The 24,231-nt window shown below is 42.6% G+C and overlaps 1 protein-coding gene across 1 annotated transcript; it reads left to right on the top strand.

Annotated features, from left to right (window-relative positions):
* Window positions 1–217: 217 nt before the first annotated feature.
* EFCAB9 (EF-hand calcium binding domain 9) lies at window positions 218–23,985 on the top strand. The gene is made up of 4 exons (XM_075599113.1): window positions 218–353; window positions 4,485–4,633; window positions 17,430–17,606; window positions 23,830–23,985. Exons 1-4 carry the CDS (start codon window positions 218–220, stop codon window positions 23,983–23,985), a joined length of 618 nt encoding a protein of 205 aa, XP_075455228.1.
* The last annotated feature ends 246 nt before the right edge of the window (window positions 23,986–24,231 follow it).

The following is a 24,231-nucleotide window of genomic DNA, read 5'->3' as shown; positions in this document are numbered from 1 at the left end:
GTTGAACGCTCTTCTGGTATGACATGAAATGTAACCTCTTAGTTATTTCTTATCAGAAAAGTAAACTCTTCTAGCATTTTTCGAATCCAGAGAATGTTAGATGCAGTCGTGACTGCAAAGAAATATCACAATGGTAAGATTCCATGCTAGAATGTTTCATGCTGTGCTGTTCAGCTTTACACCTTCCCTCTGGCGCAGTCTTTTTTACTTGGATAAGATGAAACTGAAAGCAGGGTCTTTCCTGTACTATCTGTATGTAGACAGGTTGTACTGTTTGATGTCAGTGAGAAATACCAATGTATTGATGGAATACTTTAAACTTCTTGATGTTCACAACAAGAATACTCTGAACGGTAAGATTAGACTCTTTGGGAGGATCGCTGGGAGCGGTTCAAACAATTCAAATAATTTTCTATCATAAGCCATTTTATTTTCTTGTGGCCAAACATAGTACTGGAAATTACAGTTCAATGCTTAGACCAGTATTTCCCAATTAAATTTAGTTATGGAACCCTTTTTTTATTTTATACAACAAAATGGAACCCCTTAAATATTTTTATTGTAGCACATGAAAAAAAATGTTTTTCTTGGTTCAAGATCAAATACCTTTAAATTGAAAGTCCTTCCTATACACTTCCCCTCACTCCTTCCTATACTCTCCCATACACTTCGCCTCACTCCTTTCTATACTCTCCCATACACTTCCCCTCACTCTCTCCTATACTCTCCCATACACTTCCCCTCACTCCTTCCTATACACCTCCCCTGCTCACTCACACCTTTCTATACTGCCATACACTTTCCTTATAAGTAGATATCCCATGCGCCCTCCTCTCTTGTCACTGCTCTCCTGCTCCGGTGCGAGCTGTAACTTCCACCCTCCCTCCTCGCGCTCCCTTCTCGTGCACCTCGCTCTCCACTTTCTTCACCGGCAGCTTTTGCCACGGGTCAGCCAGCTGCGCTAGCGGCATCTTCCCCGAACGAGCAGGGTGCAGAGCCGGGGCTTCCCGCACATGCCTCAGTGGAGCAAACAGTCTGTCTCTTCATGGCTGCTCACCCTCTCCACAGCTGCTATGGGGGGGGGGGGGAGCGAGGGGGGTGTAGGAGAGCCATGGTGGAACCCCTGGGACTGCTCCGTGGAAACCCAGAGTTCCACAGAACCCCATTTGGGAAACACTGGCTGAGACTAAGTCAGCAATCACCCACGGTTTTACAGCATATATGGAATTGGAAGGAGGTGGCACACATCCCAGCAGAAAAAAACAATTAGTTAACATGTATTAAATCCCAAGGGACTTGTAATAATGTATTTATTAAATACTTTGGGTCTTTATGTGACCAAAGGGCTAGTGCCCTGAAACACTGTACTTTCAGCTATTCGGTTTAAATAAACTGCATTTGTGTCTGCTTTGTTGGGACTTACATCTGTGGATGAGTAGTTCATGGAGGGCTATGATCACCAAGTTACATACTGTAGCAGATGGGGTAAAAAAAAAAAAAGTGTGTGTGTGTCGAGCACGCGTGTTTTAAGTGAAACTTCTTTGTCTTTTGTCACTATTTTGTCACAGAAATTGTATTTGTGATGGTGATGTTTTTAATTCAAAATTGAAACACCATTTCAGTGCCAAAACGCAAAGAAGTTTGAGTTAGAACGCGTGTTTTAGCTATTTCCACTTCTATATTTATAGTAATTGTGAATTCCTTGTGTGTGTGTGTGTCAGTGTGTCATTCAGTGTCTGTCTATGTGTGTGTGTGTGTGTGTGTCAGTGTGTGTGTGTGTCAGTCAGTGTCTTTCCTCTCCCTCCGCTGACGTCACTGATGGCCTCTTCTGCCAGCAGAGACGTCACTTCGTCATGGAATTTCGTTACAACACAAGGGATTTTTCCTATCAAAACTCTGTAGGTGCCAGCAAAGAAGTTTAATTTCAAAAAGACATATGTCCTCCGAGTTCAACCAATATTACATTTAGTTACCTGAGATACGCATCCTATATTTGTATTTATATTGATCCAGAGGAAGACAAACAAAAAACCCAATGAAACAATGGCTAGTTATGTCTCATATTGTGAAAAAATACATTATTTCCCGAGATCAACATCCTTCCTATGTTTAACATATTTGGTATATCCCTGTATACCTTTCCTTTCTAAAAAGATGTCTGCTCTTTTCTTAGTTATCAATTGTGTCTGCCATCACAGACTCCATCAGTAACAAATTCCACATTTTAAACTGCCCTAACTTACCCTTTCCTTTGCTGCTGGTGAAATATAATTTCCTTCAATCTCAAAGGATGACCGTGTGTCATTTCTACTGTCCTTGGGATGAAAAGTACCCTTAAAAGTTACATGTATTGACTATATTTGTAAATACTGTACTTATCATATCTGCTCTTAGACGCCTCTTTTCTAATGTACACAAATCTAGTTTAGCTAGCTTTTACTCATAAATCAAACTTTCTACCCCCCTTTGTTTGGTAGTATAACCTCAGCCTTATAATTCCTTAGTAAGAAGGGTTGACAGGTGTCCAGTTTTGAACCGGACAGCCTGGTATGTTGTCCCTGCGTCCGGTATAAAATGAAAGGTAATACCAGGCATGTATGTGTCCGGTATTACCTCTCTCCAAATGTAGGGGGGCTGTGGAGGGGCCGACGGATGATCAGAACGGTTGCCGCCATGCCGGCTCTCCCCCGCTGCAGGCTTCTCTCTCCCTGTCTGTCCCAGGAAGGGGTGAATTGTTGATTTTTGCAGCTAGCAAAAGAGACTGGGAAGTGTCTGATATTGGAAGGCAAAGTTTAGCCGATATTAATTAAATCAGTCGGCTGCATTGAGGCAGACTGAAAAGCAGGACTGGATTTGCTACTCCCCCATGACAAATACAGACAAAGCCTTCCAATTGTCATGTTTGTATGTAGGTAACTGATCAGTAACAGTGGTTACTAGTTATTGAGTTGAGAACTTTGGCTTTATTACCCTGATGTAGAGGGTGTAAGGCAGAGGGTAAGAGGCCAAAAAGATTGTTACCACCTCAAACTCACATGGACTACACAGCAGCACGCAGCGCAGGAAAAAACCCTGTGGAAGATACCTCTGAACTGTGAGAAGTCATGGCTGCTGCACTGCCCTTCTTCTGGGCTTACTAAAGGATGTGACTAGGATTAATGGATAGGAATTTAAGATGCCCAAAAGGACTGTGACTGGACAGCAATGCAAGCTCGCAGGGGTGACCAAGTACGATAGTGAAACTGGGTTGCCTGGAGGGGGAGGAAAACATCTGGGCGTAAACGAACTTACCCGAAAAGAGAGATGGTGCCGCGAGTGTTAGCTCAGGATGACAAGTACTGGTGTAGCCTTCCAAACATAGCATGATTATTTTTGCTTCCCAAATGCGCAGCCCAGGGGAGCGCAAACTGTTTCTGCTGCACCCCCCTGTCTTGACTGCCCCGGTGCTTGCGCCCCCCCAGGGAAACAATTTCAGTGCCTCCTCATGTCTATGTCCCCCTCTCTCTCTCTGCCCCCTCCCTCTCTCTATGTCCCCCTCCCTCTCTCTATGCCCCCCTCCCTCTCTCTATGCCCCCCTCCCTATCTCTCTGCCCCCCTCCCTCTCTCTCTGCCCCCCTCCCTCTCTCTCTGCCCCTCCCTCTCTCTCTGCACCCCTCTCTCTCTCTGCTCCTGCCTCTCTACCCCTCTCTCTCTCTGCTCCTGCCTCTCTACCCCTCTCTCTCTGCTCTCTCTCTGCCCCCTCTCCCTCTCTCTGCCTCTCTATCTCTCTCTCCTTGCCCCTCCCTTTCTCTCTGCCCCTCTTTTTCTGTCTCTCTGCCTCTCTTTAACTTTCTCTCTGTCTCTTTTTGCCTCTCTCTGCCGCTCTCTCTCTCTAGGGTCTCTCTCTCTCTCTCTCTGTGGTCTTTCTATCTGGCCTCTCACTTTGGCCTCTCTTTCTCTTTGGTCTCTCTCTCCTTCATGACTTTCTTTTCCCTCATGTATTTCTCTCTTGCACTTCATTTTCTCTTTGCGTCTCTTCTTTTCTGTGTTCTTCCCTTTCATGTCTGTTTTTACCCCTGTGCTTTAACCCTTCCCCTCCCTCTCACCTTTCCCAACCTGTCTCTCAGGCTGCAGCTCAAGCACTGCCCCCCTGACCTAGGCCCCACCCACCTGCAGAGGAAGGGACTTCCCTCTGTGTTTCCTTCCCGCTGCAGGGAATTAATGTGCGGGCAGGGGGCCAGGCCGCCAACAGGGGGGAGAGTGGGCCCCCCAAGAGCACGGGCCCCTGGGCTATAGTTATGCGCCTGGTTTACTATGACTAGATATGTGCAACCAAAAAGCCTAGTAGATAAGAAATAATTGATGGACTCTATGGGCCAGGGATCCTTATCTAACATTAATGTCTATTTTTCATGTTCTCTGTAAATATTTGTCCGCCCTGGAGAATCTGGTCTGCCTTCCTGTCCCCCTTGATGATCTCTGGTGACTGTACCTCTCTTATTCAGACATCCAGTTTTATCACTTTATGCACCATACCACCGATCTGAAGAAGAAGGAGATCCTGCAGGTTTTTGACATGCTAGACTGGAATGCCAGGGGCGAGATCAGCTTTGAGTTGTTTTACATGCTGGTTTGCATCCTGATATGCAATGAGGTAGGTGCTTTGGATTCTTTATGAAAGGTGTTTGAAGGCCATAGGAGAAGCTGAAGAGAAACAGTAACATTAACTTACAGAGCTAACATAGTGCAGGTCTTTACCCATTAACTTAAATTATGACTTTCAGATGGTCTGCTGTTACATCCTTGAGTTTCTATATTCTTTGAAAATGTGGTTTTAATTGAAACATGAAAAAGTATATGGTGAAGCACTAGATTCAAAGGAACAAAAAAAATATATCTGATTATACCCACTGGGAAACTGGAGAATCTGGGGCACTCCCTATATAATTGAAAACTCTAAATTAGAGGGAAGGGAAGAACATAGGGTGAACAGAGGAGAAGGACCAAATGATGTAGCAACAAAAGAGGAGTAATTAAGTGTACTGGCCCAAAACTTCTGCTGCAGCTCAGCTGGAAGGGGATCCTCCCTGGATCCTCACATGGTAAATGGAGACAAAGTGACAGTGAACGCACAAGGATTAATACCACTACCAGCTTCATGTTGCATAGCCAGCAACCAACCTTGCACTGACAAAACCCAAAAGGTGGAAACAGCTGTCTGTGAGCAGGTTTACTGGCTATGCACTTCTTTAACCCAGGCTGTGCTGAGAAAGCTGTGTAATACGGCAGGCATACGCTTATAGGGATCGCACATGCTTATTTGCATGTCATTACCCAGAATCCCTGGCTGCAATGGAAGCATTGTATCTGAAAGGGATTTTAGATCCCTATGCTCCCATTCGCTCACTTCAATCTGTAGATGAAGGACTCCTAACAGAATCTCCTTGATTTCCTTTGGGGCCCAAGCTTTTAGCCACCCTGCTCCCACTCTCTGGAGCAGTCTACCTCATGCAGTTCGAGAGGCCTCCTCTCTGGAAATCTATAAAAACAGGCTCAAGACCTACCTGTTTACCCAGGCATTTAATTAATGAACCACAACCTGTCCGGCATTTATTAACTATATTACCGTCCCCGCCTGTATTGTGTCTTTCCTTGTGTTTGGCGTCATTATGATTTATTAGTCGTTTGTATACTAAGTAGTAATGGTAAGAAGCAGGTTGCAGACCTGTCTGAGACGTGAATGTGCTCACAAGTGGCATTTTTATTTGCTGTACAAAAAAATCCAAACTTTTTTGAGAATTGATCAAATAAACTGGCACCAAAAATGTACCAAAAATGCATATGCAGAAGCACATGGGCCCTTTCCCTAAAGTCAATGGGGTTTTCTGTGCGATGGGACCAGATAAGCACTATCGCACGTTATGAAATAATGCAGCGATGAGCTCCCTGCTGAGAATTGAGCAGCTTTCTTACATATTTAACCAGCCACTTCCAGTTGCATCTGACAACATCCAACAAATAGATGTATGCCCCAAACAGTTTGCAATCTAGGGGGTGGTGTATCTAGGCAAATTTGGAGCAAAAGTGACGCATGGGCCTGCTCCTAGTTTTGCACAATGTGCGTCAGTTTGCGATTTAGGTAGTGGGAGAAGGCAGAGTTAGGGAGATGTTACATGACAGAGTATAATGAGATGTCTCCAAGTCTCTCTGCATCACTTTAAAAAAAAATAATATATATAGCTGTTTATGTTTTTCAGTATATTTAGTGGGGTACAGAAAAGAATAAGGGGAGACAAGGGGATAGGTACAATAGTCATCTTAGTACATTGCTATATCATACAGGTAATGATAATTAGTGTTATGTAGTGAGGGGGGTGGAGGTCTCCTCACCTCCGACTCCACCAGGAACCATCCAACATGGTCCTTACCGAACCCAAGGTACACGTCGCTAATCATAATCTCCCATCCCCCCATTCAGCAATCAGCCATGGTCCCCATATTGCTGAAAATGTGTGGGTATTGCCCCTTAAGAAAGGTGTGATTCGTTCACTTTTTTTTAATGATGTATTTGCAGGAAAAACAATAGCCAAGTCTGGAGCATTGTAAATTTTTTCTGACTAACAATTTGCATCACGTGTTGGAAACTCTAACATTTGACACAAAGACAAGGAGACAATGAAGAAATGCTTCAAACAAATTTCCATTTTCACTTACTTTATATTAATATTTAAACACACTCCCCCCCTCATTGGTAATGCCGGAGTCATAGGCTGTGATGTTTCTCTTTTAATGTGCTGTATTGTACTGTATGTAGCACAGAGCCTAAAAGGTGTGTAATTCACCCTTTTGGGAGTCTGTACAAGAGAATACATTGCACTGAATCAGAGATAGTTCTATTCAATAGTGCTGGTGAATTCCAAGTCCTGTGTGAAGGACCCAACACGTTCACCCACTTCTGTGTTGGCGAGTCCTGCAAGAAATTGTGGTGCTTAATAAAATGCTTATGTTCACTCTGGATTTCAATTAACTCATTTAAATAAGTACCTACACCATGCATTCACCATGCATTCACCGCCTGGGATCTATACTGTTGATTAGTTTGCTTATTCCAGGAACCACCACGGGTCATGGAAATATAAAGGCCACCCGGGAGCTCCCTTGTAATTTGCAGTAAGTACAATAGAGTCCTAGTACAGTAGCTGTATTGATCCAAGAGAAAACTGAGTTGTTGGCAGGGTGTGCTACCTTTCATTGATCTGCAGAAGGATCTATGTTGTAAGTCTCTGTACAACATTATCAATTTATTTTGATATTGGTCCAACAGGATAAATCACATCCTGTAAACAATCCAATAAAAGGACAAAAATGGCTCATTCACAAAGCCACAGTTGCTGTTGTGTATGTTGTAAGGTCCCTGAAGTGAATGGACATACCCTGCATGCTATAGCCTGTGAAGCTTCCTACAGTAAACCAGCTTTTATGCATTTACTTTTCGTACATCACTTCAAATGCACTCTTTACTGCATGATGACCTACAAACAAGAAAGATACGGAGGAAGCAATATTATCACATTATATAAATTGCTACTCAGTTGCAACTACAGTAAACTCTGGATATAACGGCACGTTCCGAAATGGCCAAATCACGGGTCAAAACGTCCCGCCTCTGGTAGTAAAACATGTTTTGTAGCATACTGTGCAATAACTTGTGCACCCTTCAACAATGGCTCCTAAAACTGACAAAGTAAAGACAGAAGAGAAACCAAAAAGAAGTACAATAAGCTTTGCAGATCAAATTGAAAAAGTTAAGAAATTAGAAAAAGGTATAAGCAGGATTGTTTTGATACGTGAGTACAATGTGTGTTCATCAACATTGTACGATATTAGGCACTCAAAGAAGAAACTTGTAGACTTCACTTCAGCTTCTGAAACGAACAAATCCATTAATGAACAGAAAAACATACGCAAGGCTAAATTTGACCAACTTGATAAAGTAAAACGATCATAAGGAATTGCTATTACAATAATAAACAATATATAGGCCGGACAACAAGAAAACTCAGATTTGCAGAACACATTGTCAACATACAAAAGGGGTTCATGCAACACAATTTATCAAGACACTTTAAGGAGTGTCAGGACCTTTGGTTATTGCCAAAAGCCAATGGTTTTAAGGAGCAAATAAAAATGACTGAAGAGAGTGCTTTCTCTGATGGGTGGCTGACTGCTTTTAAGCTTCGACATGGTATTAGGAAATTAGATCTTTCTGGTGAGAAAAAGTCTGCTGACACGGAAGCAGCTAATAAATACAAGGACAAGTTTGAGCAGCTGATTAGGGACAACCTTACTGCCGATCAAATTTACAATGCAGACGAAACGGATGGTTTGAAAGTGTTTATACCAACATTATCTTTGGCTGGTGCGAGGGGTTTTAAGCTTAATAAGGACCGATTAACTGTTCTTATGTGTGCTAATGGTTCAGGCGAACATAGAGTTCAGCTTTTAGTCATTGGCAAATATGCTCGCCCACGAACATTCAAAGAAGTTTCTCATTTGCCTGTTGTGTATACAGCACAGAAAAGTGCATAGATGGATCAAGAAATTTTGAAGTGAAACTTCTTTGCTGGTACCTACAGAGTTTTGATGGGGAAAATGCAATTGGTTGTAACGAAAACTAATGATGGAAATGACATCAGGATGGCGGAACTCGGCACAAGCGCAGAAGAGGCTGCGGGACTTGGCGCATGTGCAGAATCAGCCGCAGGCCTTGGCGCATGCGCAGAAGCAGCCACAGAACTTGGCGCATGGGCAGAAGAGGCAGCTGGACTCAGCGCATGCGCAGAATTGGCCGCAGGCCTTGGTGCATGTGCTAAAGTGGCCATGGCGCATGCGCAGAAGGGTTCTCGGGCCTCGGCGCATGCACACAAGGGTCGGCGGGACAAGGCGCAGAAGCTCAGTGCATGCACAGAAGGGTCATCGGGCCTTGGCGCATGCGTAGAAGCTGCCACAGCGCATGCACAGAAGGATTCTCAGGCCTCTGCACACACTTTGTTAAGTTATGGTGGGTAAAAAAAGTGACAAAAAACCTCCACAATAATATATAGCAAATGGAAATAGTACTGTGTGCTCATTTGCATGTCTTAGACAGGTCTGCAACCCTGCCTTTCACCATTATCACCCAGCATACAGTGCTTCCACTGCAGCAAGGGATTCTGGGAAATGACATGCAAATGAGCACACAGTGCCACCCTTTGCTTCAAAACATATGACATGGTCCCCTATAAGCTTATGCTTGCTGTATTGCACAGCTTTTCAGCACAGCCTGGGTTAAGATGCATAGCCAGTAATACACAGTAATATTTCCATTTGCTATATGCTTTACTGTTGAGGATTTTTGTCACTTTTTTTACCCACCATAACTTAACTAAGTGTGGTGAAACCTATCCCAAGCTTCATTTGCAAAGCCAGTAAAACTAACCTCACACTGATGAGACCCATTAAGGTTGAAACAGCTGTCTGTGTGTAGGTTTACTGGCTATGCATTATATTGTACAATACACATTTTTAAGTTTAAGCTTAAGCCGTTATCTATATTTTGCAGTTATTAATATTGGCTTCCTATAGTCACTGGTTAGTGTTAGATCACCCCACCCAGTATTACTGGTATATAGTTTGGCTAGTACAGTTCCCAACTACAGCTTAACCCCGTTATAGCGCGGTCCTCAGGGGCCACCCGCGACCACCGCGTTATAAACGGGGTTGCGGAAAAAAAATGGCAGCGGCAACAGCACACAGCACACAGCACTTACCCGCATCTGGCAGCTCTTCTCCCTGTCTCTGCTTCCTGCTTCTGCTTCCGTCTTGCGAGAGCAAGCTCCCTTAAAGAGACAGTGTCTGTGTGTGTGTGTGTGTATTTGACTGTGTGAGACTGTGTGTGTGTGTCAGTGTGTCAGTGTGTGTGTGCAGTGTGCTGTGAGTGTGTGCAGTGTGCTGTGAGTGTAGGCAGTGTGCTGTGAGTGTATGCAGTGTGCTGTGAGTGTGTGCTGAGTGTGTGCAGTGTGCTGTGAGTGTGCAGTGTGCTGTATGTGCAGTGTGCTGTGAGTGTGTGCAGTGTGCTGTGAGTGTGTGCAGTGTGCTGTGAGTATGTGCAGTGTGCTGTGAGTGTGTGCAGTGTGCTGTGAGTGTATGCAGTGTGCTGTGAATGTATGCAGTGTGCAGTGAGTGTGTGCAGTGTGTGTGCAAAAAAAAAACTTAAAAAAAAAACTTAAAATTTTTTTTTTAATTCGGGGTCCACGCTCAAACCGCGTTATAGCGGATCGCGCTATAACGGGGTTGAGCTGTATAACGATTTGTTTGATTCACATGTTGTTATCTGAGACAGTTCTGGCCTAAGCGCAGTCCTAATCATTTTGTTTTTGTGACATATATATATATATATGTAGCCATGCTGTAAAATGGTCTGCAGTTCCACTCCTGCTGGCAGTAAGCCTGGTAAGTTACAGGGTTGCCAGCAGTAATCATGGAGGTTTGCCCTCACACCCTGGTGAGGTGTCATATACATGGAGGGGAGTGGCTGCATACTCTGAGTCCATTGTTAGTGACATCAGAGCTGTGACAGTTCCTGAAGTATATAAGGCACAGCACTGCCCAAAGTTAGTTGTGGAACAGAGGAACACGTCTGGGTTGAGACTTGAGAGTGCAGGGACCACTAGTGCAGTAACTAGTGGCCCAGTTCAAGGTTAACCAGCCACAAGGCCTACACTGTGTCCAGGGACCTGGCACAGGGGGGATCTCCCTACGGGGAGAGGGGATCCCACTCCATTGGGAGGGCGTACCTTTCAAAGGGACAGCAGAACCAAGATGTGCGGCCAAGAAGCTGGCTGTGAGGGGCAGCTGGCCCATAAAGATGTCAATAAATATGCTCTTGATAAAAGATACCCTCATGTGTGAGTCTGGAGTTACTCTACAGAGGATGGCACCACAGAGAAGTTCCTCATCAGAACAATCTCCCTGTGGACGCAGAGATCCTGATGAGGTGGAGGCGCTGCATGTGATATAGGTAGGACTCGCACACACTACCTCAGCTGCCTGTCTGGGTTGACAATCCCCAAACACCATCAGGCGGGAGACTCAGGAGTCCTGTTGCCAACAGGTGCACCACCAGACACGACCATGTAATGGGGGTTGGATAGACCACAGGGGCCAATAGGAGATTGGGTGGGGACCCTAGACCCGTTACATATATATACACAGTTAGGTCCGGAAATAATTGGACACTAACACAATTTTCATAATTTTGGCTCTGTACGCCACCACAATGGATTTGAAATTAAATAATCGACATTCAATAGAAGTGCAGACTTTCTGCTTTAATTCAAGGGGTTGAACAAAAATATAGTATGAAACGTTTACGAATTGCAACCATTTTCATACACAGTCCCCTTATTTCAGGGGCTCAAATGTAATTGGACAAATTAACACAATCATAAATCAAATGTTCATTTTTAATACTTTGTCGAGAATCCTTTGCAGGCAATGACTGCTTGAAGTACATCACCAAGCGCTGGATTTCCTCCTTAGTGATGCTTTGCCAGGCCTTTACTGCAGCTGTCTTCAGTTGTTGTTTGTTCGTGGGTCTTTCTGCCTTAAGTTTTGTCTTCAGCAAGTGAAATGCAAGCTCGATCGGGTTGAGATCAGGTGATTGACTCGGCCATTGCAGAATATTCAATTTATTTGCCTTAAAAAACTCCTGGGTTGCTTTCGCAGTATGTTTTGGGTCATTGTCCATCTGTAAAGTGAAGCGCCGTCCAATCAACTTCGCTGAATTTGGCTGAATCTGAGCAGACAATATATCTCTATACACGTCAGAATTCATCCTGCTGCTTCTGTCTTCTGTCACATCATCAATAAACACTAGTGACACAGTGCCATTGTAAGCCATGCATGCCCATGCCATCACACTGCCTCCACCATGTTTTACAGATGATGTGGTATGCTTTGGATCATGAGCCGTTCCAAGCCTTCTCCATACTTTTTTCTTCCCATCATTCTGGTACAGGTTGATCTTAGTTTCATCTGTCCAAAAATGCTGTTCCAGAACTGGTCTGGCTTTTTTAGATATTGTTTGGCAAAGTCTAATCTGGCCTTTCTATTCTTGAGGCTTATGAATGGTTTGCACCTTGTGGTGAACCCTCTGTATTTGCTCCTGTGAAGTCTTCTCTTTATGGTAGACTTGGATAATGATATGCCTACCTCCTGGAGAGTGTTCTTCACTTGGCTGGATGTTGTGAAGGGGGTTTTCTTTACCATGGAAAGGATCCTACGACCATCCACCACTGTTGTGTTCCGTGGACGTCCAGGCCTTTTTGTGTTGCAGAGCTCACCAGTGCGTTCTTTTTTTCTCGGAATTTACTAAACTGTTGATTTGGCCACTCCTAATGTTCCTGCTATCTCTCTGATGGATTTTCTTTTTTTTTTTGCAGCCTAAGGATGCCCTGTTTCACTTGCATTGAGAGCTCCTTTGACCGCGTGTTGTGGGTTCACAGCAACAGCTTCCAAATGCGAATGCCACACCTGGAATCAACTCCAGACCTTTTACCTGCTTAATTGATGATGAAATAACGAAGGAATAGCCCACACCTGTCCATGAAACAGCTTTTGAGTCAATTGTCCAATTACTTTTGGTCCCTTGAAAAAGAGGGGGCTACATATTAAAGAGATGTAATTCCTAAACCCTTACTCTAATTTGGATGTAAATACCCTCAAATTAAAGCTGATAGACTGCACTTTAAGCCCATATTCATTATTTAACTGTAACTTGAATTTATTTTGGTACATAGCCGAAATAACAAAACTTGTATCAGTGTCCAATTCTTTCCGGACCTATATATATATATATATATATATATATATATATATATATATATATATATATATATATATATATATATATATATATATATATATATATATATATATACACATATATACATATATATATATATATATATATATATATATATATATATACACACACACACACACACACACACACACACATGTATACACACACCTGAGGTTTAGGTAGGCCAGAGCCTGCAGGTTGGATATAGCAGCACACACGCACACACACACACATCACTGTTACTAAAGGAATTCCATGTGAGTATAAATATAGAAGTGCAAATAGCAACATTTGTAGAAATTTACCATTTCTAATAAAAAAGGCAGAGGTGGAAAACATGCACGTGTGTACACATATAACACATGAATTTGATCTAGATTAATATAAGATAGTAACTGTAATAATTATAAAACAAAAATAGAGGGGGGGGGGGGGGGTGCCGAGCACACACGTTCTAACTCAAACTTCTTTGGGTTTTGTCACTGAAATTGTGTTTTACCATTGATTGAAGACTTTTGAGTGTAACTGCATTTAGATACTTTACAACAAAAATATATGTATCTTACTTTAATTATCATAAGTCACTTATATCACGTATTCAAAGTGATAGTATGGAAATTTCAACACAAAAAGAAATAATATAAATTATCCTCTCAAATATCTTTCATTGAATTAAAAACATCAGCATCACAAATACAATTTCTGTTACAAAACACAAAGACGTTTCACTTACAATTCGCGTGCTCAGCACACCACTTTTGTTTATTGATTGGTTCGCTACAGTTTTCGTTACATCAATTAAAGAGAACCTCAGAAAGATTGGAAAGCCTCAAGACTCGAAGTGTGTTCTACTTTTATACAATTGCATGAATCGAAATTAGTGTCCGATTGTGGGAATATACTGTATTTTCTTGTTATTTGCCCCCTAATGTTACTTCTCTGATACAGCAGCTATATCATGGATTCATACAAAATATTAAGTGCCACCACAGAAACAATTTCATGAGAAAATTGATTAATGCTGACTGCTCTATTTTTCATTTCCAAAAAGGCTTCACAATTAAAGCAGTTTTTTTTCTGTTGTGCTTGCATGGAATACAGTGAAGCCTATCACTATGAAGAGCGCTTGGAGAAAATGATGGCCAAGTGTGATGTTTGTTGATTCATCTTCTGACAATGAGTATTTCAAAAGGGTGTAAGGAGAAGGCAGCAAGATGTTCAACAAATTATTCAAAGAGTGCAAGCGGCACCTGCAAATAACCCAGTTAAAAACCTAAATTCAGCAGACATTGAAGAATGGATCACAGTTGCTGAAGAACTTGAAGTTTCACAATCCTTTTCAGATCAACAAATCATTGATAGTGTTCAATCCAGGAGAACATAAAAAAATCTATCGATAATTCTGAATAAGATGTACGAAAAGAAAAAATATCTTTGGCTGCTGCGGAACAAGGCACGCAAACTGTTCTAGTATTTTTAGAGCAAAATACAAACTTTCGTGCGCAAGACATTATGCATACTGTATGTTTTGCATAACACAATGATTACAAAAAAGCAAGCATGCTTTAAAGAAGCCGACATAGGTAACATTTTCAAGAAAGCAATTATGGAATCACAAGAAAGTGTTCCATCAACTTCCTCACTCGAGACAACATCAGAGCAGCAGTTAGCAGAAGAGACGTAAACAGGGTTGGCATATGTTTTATGCAGTTCAGTTTTACATTACATGTACTGTAATTGTTTTATTTATGTTCTGTATGCAAGTTGTTCTTATATTTTTCAGTATTTTGATTAAACGGTCTGCATCAACATGTCCATTTTTTATTTATACCCCCTTATAAAATGAAATCTCTATGTAACGGATTATTTGATATAACGGCACCCACAATTTCCCGAAGGTGCCGTTATTTCCAGAGTTTACTGCATTTTCAATTATAGGCTAAAGCTGTCAAAATTCCGGGCATTATTGAAATCCCTGCTCTCCGATTTGGTCAAAATTTCAGGCATTATTCATTCGGTAATGACCCGTAATTTTTGGCATCTTGACAAGTCTTTCCAGGCAATCAGCTTTCCTTTGTCAGAGCAGCTCACAGGCGGGGTGTATGATTGGATTGGAGGCAGCAGTCAGACAGTGACTCCTCCCCCTTTCTGCCTGCTTGCACAGAGCTCTGCGCAGGACACAGTGAGGAGTTAGGCTGCGCTCAGAGTGCCGGTGACGCTGACGTTGCGGTAGCTTAAAAAATCAAATTGAAGTGACTTCCAGCGATCGCGACCAAGCCGTTGCGTCAATACATTTGTTTTGACGCGACGGCGCGGCGCTGTCGCCGTCACTATAAGTGCGGCCTTAGTGTGTGTGTGTCTGTCTGCAGTGTGTGAAGAGCTCCAGACAGTGACGGATTTCCCGTTAGGCCTAGGGCGGCAAAAATGTAAATGAATGAAAGGGAAAGTGAGGCACAGGACCATACATCTACCAGTAGTGTGCAGGGAGGTGGGGATGCAGGGGGGAGAAGGGTTTAATTGTAGAATTCACAGAGGCAGGGAGAAACATTACAAAAAAATATGGTAGTGGGTTAAGTAAATAAAAATACCATTTGTGGTACATTTGCATGTCTTTTTTTTTATATCTGTGTTAAACTCATGGAATCTTTGTAAATCAGTATTGCCGACCTGAGGAAGAGAGGAGAACTCTAGAAAGCTTGTCTTATAATATCAATTGTTAGTACCAATAAAAAAAGGGATCACCTAGTATTGATGTACTCATTTACTCTGCACTATCACAACTGGACTAACAAGGCTATTTGTACTTAATTCATATGTTTTCTTATAAATTGACTAGAGATCATTAAGACTTGTAATGAGTGTTAACAGTAACAATTTAGTAATACTGTTGTCGGCTAAATCATCAACTTTATTGCATAAAATAACGTTGTAATAATATTGATTTGAGCAATGAAATATACGTTTTAACTTTAAATATATACATAGAAATTAGTATACCCATGAAACAGTAAATTAAATATGCCAGTGCGATTTATCAAGATCTCATGAGCTGCAGTAATCCAGTTGCTCATTCAAATAATGCTAATAATTAGCACCTGTTATGAGCAGTAGTTAGATGCCCCAAATAAACCCTCAAGTACTGTAGGCATTCCACTTTAACATGCCGACAATGGAACCATTTGAGCCATGGCTGCAGGAGTGGGAGCGGATCATACAGAGTGAGACAATAGGAAGACAGGGAGAGAGCTAGAGAGAGACGCTGGGAGAGAGCTGCAGAGGAGGTGGCTTTTCAAAGGAGGAAACAAGTTAGAGACAGGAATTTCTGCTGTAGGAATACCCTGGCAGGCTTTTCTGGTTCTCGATCACTGGAGACAGCATCACTGGGTTCTTCAGTAACTTGAGGCTCTAGTTCTGCCTCAGTTGGTCCTTCGTGCTGTACACTGTCACCCTGTTCACTCATCCCAATGTCCTCTACCCTCTCCTCCATCCTTCTTCCCTACACTCCTCAGCTGTCCTACTGCTTGCCCAACTTGCTAACTCCTACCATTCTCAACTTTAGCCCACCACTCCTCCTGTCCGGCATATCTCCAGTTTTGTTCTGTATCTATTTAGTATGAAACTGGTACTCACAAATTGCAGATGAATCCTTAATAACTGTTATTGTGTTTAATCAGCAGCTATATTCCAACCATGTTTAATTATACACACACTGGTAACACCCTACACATTCCAACATGGCTTCTAAATAATAAAACTATGGAAGCTGAGGTAACTTTACATGGTTATCTACATAGTTGATTTCTGATCATGTTTTTCTTTCGAGTCCAGATTTGGAACTGAATTGTTTGAAGTTGTCCATTGAGTCCCTCACCCCACATGCAAAGACTTATCGAGCTCATCATCATTTCAAACTCTGGCTTGAATGGGAATATCTAGTAATAACTCATTTCAAACACCATTGTTTATAGTGACAGCAATATTCCAGATTGGCCCACTGGCAAGGAATTTCCAATCAAATTGGATGGGGCTCGGGATTCCCCTAACATGGAGAAACAGCTTTCAAACATACTGAATTAAATAATATGTTAAAGATACTCCTTTGTACTTTGCCTTTATTACAAAGAGGGTTAGGACTTGAACATTACTCTGCACCCATAATACAAAAATAATCTTGGAAGTTGGATTTATAGCAAGATGGTGGTGATCTATGATCAATGCACTGTGCTTTTACTTTCATTACTTGACAGCATCCTAAGCATATGCTTTATTGTGAAGCAGTGTTTTTTTAATGTAGACTTTTAGAAATTATTTTCTAAAAACTGCTTTATAAGAAAGCCCTGAACGCTGCAGATTAGTGATCACTGCTGCAGTTAGGATTATTGTATATTCCATGGTACTAAAAATGTAGCGAGAGACATTGTTACCACAGATAACCGGCCCAGTGCCGGTCAAAATATCACAGAGCTCCCACACGATTCAGTGTTGGCACAGAGTATCAGTGAAAATCAGTGACAGCTGACTTCTGTCTCCGTCCTGTACCCTGCAGCAGAAAATGGAGAAGCAGTTTATCTACCGTCACTCCCTCTCTGTGTTTGAGCTTCTTGACTTGGATGGGAGACACACCATCAACCCCACTGAGTTCCAGAATTCTGGTTTCCTCTTCAACCTCAAAGGACATGCCCTGCAACAGATTTTCATGGATTTTGATGCATCTGGTGACGAGGTAGGATATATTGTACTAGCTAAACAGAATGGTGAGCCGTTGTGTCACTCACATTCCCCACCGAACTGTGTACAACAAACACATGTAATCATCTTTAAGGTGAAACTTTCATTACAAATTAACATTAACATTTACAGCTTACTTACCATGTTCTCTGAACGTCATAAGGTCCGGAATGCAAATGTTTTTATGACATTCAGGGAACATTGTGACACTGTTGTTGGTTTCCTTGGAGAGATCCTTGAAAGCAATGAATGCGATTTGAGTAAAAGAGGAGCATACTCAATAGATACATTGCATCAACGTGATCGCTACCCATGCAAATGCGTATGATGCCAAAGGTCTTGTGGCATCCTGATCCCACTGGGATTCCAGTTAAAGTTGCAGTTCAAGCTGCCGTTTTAAAAAATATACTGTATATATATTTTCCCCCCATTCAATATGTGCATCAATACAATCTGCACCCTGACAAGTGATTAGCTAAGCTGCAGATCGATCCGTTCTCCTATTAATCGACTGTAATAGATTGCTTGCTCAGGGTTATTTAATTCAATTCTTGCACAGCATTTTGGGCAATGTAGTTCCTAGAATATGATTGACGGGGCAGTTACTAGATATAATTGGTGCACTGCTAGAGAGAGGGTGGGGCTCAAGAGTGAGAGCCTATCAGAAGGGGAAGGGGCTGTCACTTTGGAAATGATTCCTATATTAGAAACATTAAAAATGTCTTTAAAATGTTTTTTTTTTTTTAATTTATAAATGCTACAAGTACTTTCTCATAGTACAGAACTGCTTTATTAAAAAAAACAAAAACCCATGTAGGATATTGCTTGAACTGCAGCTTTAAATACATTCTTCTTTTCAATAGTGACTCGGAAATACTAGCTGCGTGTCAATTAACTATTTTCTCTACTGTTAGCCCACTTTGTACTTGGTCGTAGAGCACATGTGGATACTTTTGATGTTATTAAATGATTCAGAGCGGTGAATGGGAATGAAAAGGGGAGAACACTTTGCTTGAGTAGGGAGATGACATCTTAGGCTGAGTCCATGCTCCCTGCTTGCTCGCTGAGGCGCGCTGAGGCTCAGGGAAAGCGGGTGCTTTCCCTGGCCTTGCGGTTGCTTACCGCACGCGCTGTCAGCGGGCCGTCAGGGGGCGGGCCGGGGGTGGGTGCGTCACTGGCCGGAGGCGGGCCAGTGACGTCACGGAGCTGGTTCGCCCTCATTGGGCGAACCGCTCACGTGACCGGCCTGTCGCGCCGGCAAGCGGGGGATTTTTAAATTCCCCTAAGACCTGCGCTTCCACAAGCGCAGGTGAGCCCCTACTAAAGCCGCTCTAATTGCGGCTGTAGGGGCTCAGTGCTGAGCGGGAGCGCGCCTCAGCACGCTTCCACCAGCAAGCGGTTAACATGGCCGAGGCCTAAGGCCTCGTTCAGGCGGAGAGTGAGTGCGCTGGCCCGTCAGGTGATCATGTTGCCCGGGCAATTCTTGGCCAGCTAGTTCCGTGCGTGTCCGTGACATCACGTGAGCGGTTCGCCCCCTCATTCGCTGAACTGCGCACGTGACCAGGGCAAGCGTGACAAATACAAAAAATTTTGTCTCGACATGTAGCTGAGTGCGGAGCGCTCACTGGCACGTGCGTGCACCCTGGACAACACATTGTCCAAATGTGTTTGATCACGCTGGGCACGCGCTTTCAGCTTCACCCTGGACGTGGCCTAATGCTCAACACAATGTAACATCACACAAAATAAAAGTGTTACAGCAAGTAAAACCCTTCCAAACCACCATGTTTACAAAACAACGCTGATAAACCTTTTTTTAAATGCTTAGGGCTGTCCGATTGAAAAACAAATCTCCAAAATGTAACCCTTTAAAGGTGTAAGACCTTCATTAACCAAAATTAACTAATCCTGGTGACGTGTTTGAGGTGATTCCTCTTTTACCCAAATGTGACTGGTATTTTTTTAGATTTCGTATATGTAAACATTGTGAGCCGAGACTTAGGATGGGGTTTGATTTCATCTGGCTGCTCCCAAGTGCAAAACCAGACCCTCTTCTCCAACTTTCCTTCTATTTATTGGTTCTCTGATAAGGACAGTGTGGACTTAGGCAGGAATGTGCAAACTTGGGGGTGCGGCAGTTACAGAGGCCCCACGCTCTTCCCCAAAGCATTTAAATTAAATGCCGGGGAGCGCACAAGGCCTCTGCAACTCACTTACCTTGGCTATGGGCGATGCATCGCCATGGCAACGTGGCGTCAAATGACGCTGCGGGGTCACATGACGTCACATGACCCCGCGTCGTCATTTGACGCCCGTCGCCATGGCAACGCGGTGTCATTTGTCGCGTGACGCCGGCACATAGGTAAGGGGGGCGCGAGCAGTGTGGGAGAGCAGGCAGGGGAGCGCAGCACCAAAAGTTTTGCACACCCCTGGGCTAAGGTAAAGAAAACACTTTCCCATTCATAGGCCCTGAAATATTAAATATGTTAGAGAAGCCCATAACACTGTTAAATTCTTTACAAAATGTTGTTTTCTCGTTGGCTATGTGGAATTGCAACTTTAAGAGGTTACATATAACTGACATTGGTTAATGTTGGTGAAAGGAGGGGCGCACCTTAAAAAAAAAAACCCACACAATTACTTTAAAGCAGTAATCATCCCATTCAACATTTTTTTTTATTATTACAGAATTCCAATGTTATTAGCTTTTTTAACGTGCTGGAAAAATTAAATTAAAATCAAAAGATGTCCATCCAATAGGAATGTTCAGTACTGTATAAGAGCAGGGCCTTTCATTACCTTTTGTATATGTTTGTCCATATTTGTATGCAACTTTGTTGATTTAATTATCACATCTCTGTACCCCCATTGTACCGATCTGTGGAACTTGTTGGCGCTTTACAAATAAACAATTAAGTGTCATGCTCTTATGACATTGGACCTTCTTATTGGTCCCTGCTAGTCAGGCTTGGATGGCAGCCATATGGATTGCCCTAAGGGACTAGAAACACTCTCACATAAAAAGACCAATGTCTTGGTATCAGGGAGATCCCCTGAACTACACATAGCACAGTTCAGCTCCAGGGAAACCTTCCCCCCATTTCGGATTCTGAAAAGAAAAAAAAAAGAAATGTAAACTCTTTTCTTGAGTTGGGGGATTGCTGCTTTCAGGAAGTTCTCACCCGGCCGTCTTCTAACCTGGTATTGCCAACATCATGTTATGCGATTGGAAAGAGAGCCATAATTTTAGGTCCAATAATGAAAAACTGGTCTCTCCTGAGATCAAATGCAGCACCACTACTTTTTTTAAAAATTCCTGTTCATTCTCCTTGCACTACTGAACTCCCTTTCTATCCCTACTGAACTCCCTTTCTATCCCTACTGAACTCACTTTCTATCCCTACTGAACTCCCTTTCTATCCCTACTGAACTCACTTTCTATCCCTACTGAACTCCCTTTCTATCCTTACTGAACTCCCTTTCTATCCCTACTGAACTCCCTTTCTATCCCTACTGAACTCACTTTCTATCCCTACTGAACTCACTTTCTATCCTTACTGAACTCACTTTCTATCCCTACTGAACTCACTTTCTATCCCTACTGAACTCCCTTTCTATCCTTACTGAACTCCCTTTCTATCCTTACTGAACTCACTTTCTATCCCTACTGAACTCCCTTTCTATCCTTACTGAACTCCCTTTCTATCCTTACTGAACTCACTTTCTATCCCTACTGAACTCACTTTCTATCCCTACTGAACTCCCTTTCTATCCTTACTGAACTCACTTTCTATCCCTACTGAACTCACTTTCTATCCTTACTGAACTCACTTTCTATCCCTACTGAACTCACTTTCTATCCTTACTGAACTCACTTTCTATCCCTACTGAACTCCCTTTCTATCCCTACTGAACTCACTTTCTATCCCTACTGAACTCACTTTCTATCCCTACTGAACTCCCTTTCTATCCTTACTGAACTCACTTTCTATCCCTACTGAACTCACTTTCTATCCCTACTGAACTCACTTTCTATCCTTACTGAACTCACTTTCTATCCCTACTGAACTCACTTTCTATCCTTACTGAACTCCCTTTCTATCCTTACTGAACTCCCTTTCTATCCCTACTGAACTCCCTTTCTATCCCTACTGAACTCCCTTTCTATCCCTACTGAACTCCCTTTCTATCCCTACTGAACTCCCTTTCTATCCCTACTGAACTCCCTTTCTATCCCTACTGAACTCCCTTTCTATCCCTACTGAACTCCCTTTCTATCCCTACTGAACTCCCTTTCTATCCCTACTGAACTCCCTTTCTATCCCTACTGAACTCCCTTTCTATCCTTACTGAACTCCCTTTCTATCCCTACTGAACTCCCTTTTTACCCCTACTGAACTCCCTTTCTATCCCTACTGAACTCCCTTTCTATCCCTACTGAACTCCCTTTCTATCCCTACTGAACTCCCTTTCTATCCCTACTGAACTCCCTTTCTATCCCTACTGAACTCCCTTTCTATCCTTACCGAACTCCCTTTCTATCCCTACTGAACTCCCTTTCTATCCCTACTGAACTCCCTTTCTATCCCTACTGAACTCCCTTTCTATCCCTACTGAACTCCTTTTCTATCCCTACTGAACTCCCTTTCTATCCCTACTGAACTCCCTTTCTATCCTTACTGAACTCCCTTTCTATCCTTACTGAACTCACTTTCTATCCCTACTGAACTCACTTTCTATCCCTACTGAACTCCCTTTCTATCCTTACTGAACTCCCTTTCTATCCTTACTGAACTCACTTTCTATCCCTACTGAACTCCCTTTCTATCCTTACTGAACTCCCTTTCTATCCTTACTGAACTCACTTTCTATCCCTACTGAACTCCCTTTCTATCCTTACTGAACTCCCTTTCTATCCTTACTGAACTCACTTTCTATCCCTACTGAACTCACTTTCTATCCTTACTGAACTCACTTTCTATCCCTACTGAACTCACTTTCTATCCTTACTGAACTCACTTTCTATCCCTACTGAACTCACTTTCTATCCCTACTGAACTCCCTTTCTATCCTTACTGAACTCCCTTTCTATCCTTACTGAACTCACTTTCTATCCCTACTGAACTCACTTTCTATCCCTACTGAACTCCCTTTCTATCCTTACTGAACTCACTTTCTATCCCTACTGAACTCACTTTCTATCCTTACTGAACTCACTTTCTATCCCTACTGAACTCACTTTCTATCCTTACTGAACTCACTTTCTATCCTTACTGAACTCCCTTTCTATCCTTACTGAACTCCCTTTCTATCCTTACTGAACTCCCTTTCTATCCCTACTGAACTCCCTTTCTACCCCTACTGAACTCCCTTTCTATCCCTACTGAACTCCCTTTCTATCCCTACTGAACTCCCTTTCTATCCCTACTGAACTCCCTTTCTATCCCTACTGAACTCCCTTTCTACCCCTACTGAACTCCCTTTCTATCCCTACTGAACTCCCTTTCTATCCCTACTGAACTCCCTTTCTATCCCTACTGAACTCCCTTTCTATCCTTACTGAACTCCCTTTCTATCCCTACTGAACTCCCTTTCTACCCCTACTGAACTCCCTTTCTATCCCTACTGAACTCCCTTTCTATCCCTACTGAACTCCCTTTCTATCCCTACTGAACTCCCTTTCTATCCCTACTGAACTCCCTTTCTATCCCTACTGAACTCCCTTTCTATCCCTACTGAACTCCCTTTCTATCCTTACCGAACTCCCTTTCTACTGTATCCCTACTGAACTCCCTTTCTATCCCTACTGAACTCCCTTTCTATCCCTACCGAACTCCCTTTCTATCCTTACCGAACTCCCTTTCTATCCCTACTGAACTCCCTTTCTATCCCTACTGAACTCCCTTTCTATCCCTACTGAACTCCCTTTCTATCCCTACTGAACTCCTTTTCTATCCCTACTGAACTCCCTTTCTATCCCTACTGAACTCCTTTTCTATCCCTACTGAACTCCATTTATAGCACTACTGAACTCCATTTATAGCACTACTGAACTCCCTTTCTATCCCTATTGAACTCTCTTTCTATCCCTACTGAGCTCTCTATCAATACTAAACTCCCTTTCTATCACTACTGAACTCCCTTTCTATCCCTACTGAACTCCCTTTCTATCCCTACTGAACTCCCTTTCTATCGGATTCTACACCCTCTGCCATCAGAAACTCAGCTACAAGGAGTTCCAGATGTTTGCCATCTGCTGCATAGAGAAGCAGAAAGAGGCGCAGAGAATGGAAACGAGAAAGGATGGAACGGAGGAGCAGGCCGTAAAACACAGCATCAAAAGCATCAAAAGCATCAAAAGCATCAGAGCCTAGTCACATTAGAAGGAAATTATGTTTTCTGAAATAATTTTTTTTAAAACCATTGGTGCCTTTTGAAATTCAATATGTAAGGGTTCATATGGGTAGCGCTAACCATTTCTTATGGGAGTTAGACACTTAGGCAAGGTCTTATTCTCATAAATAGTCTTAAAAGTACATTTGATCAAAATAAACTTTTCAAAATGAAATCATAACTTTGTAATCGGTCTTTTCATTTGATTGATTATTCAATGGATTCAT

The sequence above is a fragment of the Ascaphus truei genome, chromosome 5 (assembly GCF_040206685.1).
Source record: "Ascaphus truei isolate aAscTru1 chromosome 5, aAscTru1.hap1, whole genome shotgun sequence".
NCBI classification, from domain to species: Eukaryota; Metazoa; Chordata; class Amphibia; order Anura; family Ascaphidae; genus Ascaphus; species Ascaphus truei.
Note: the sequence above shows the minus strand (reverse complement) of the source record. Positions and strands in the feature narration are given on the sequence as shown.

Bases quoted from the DNA above. Each gene is read 5' to 3' on its own strand.
- EFCAB9 (XM_075599113.1), top strand. From the start codon at position 218: ATGAAACTGAAAGCAGGGTCTTTCCTGTACTATCTGTATGTAGACAGG. The intron at 4,634-17,429 runs GTAGGTGCTTTG...TGTACCCTGCAG, and splicing joins GCATCCTGATATGCAATGAG to CAGAAAATGGAGAAGCAGTT. The intron at 17,607-23,829 runs GTAGGATATATT...CTCTGCCATCAG, and splicing joins TTGATGCATCTGGTGACGAG to AAACTCAGCTACAAGGAGTT.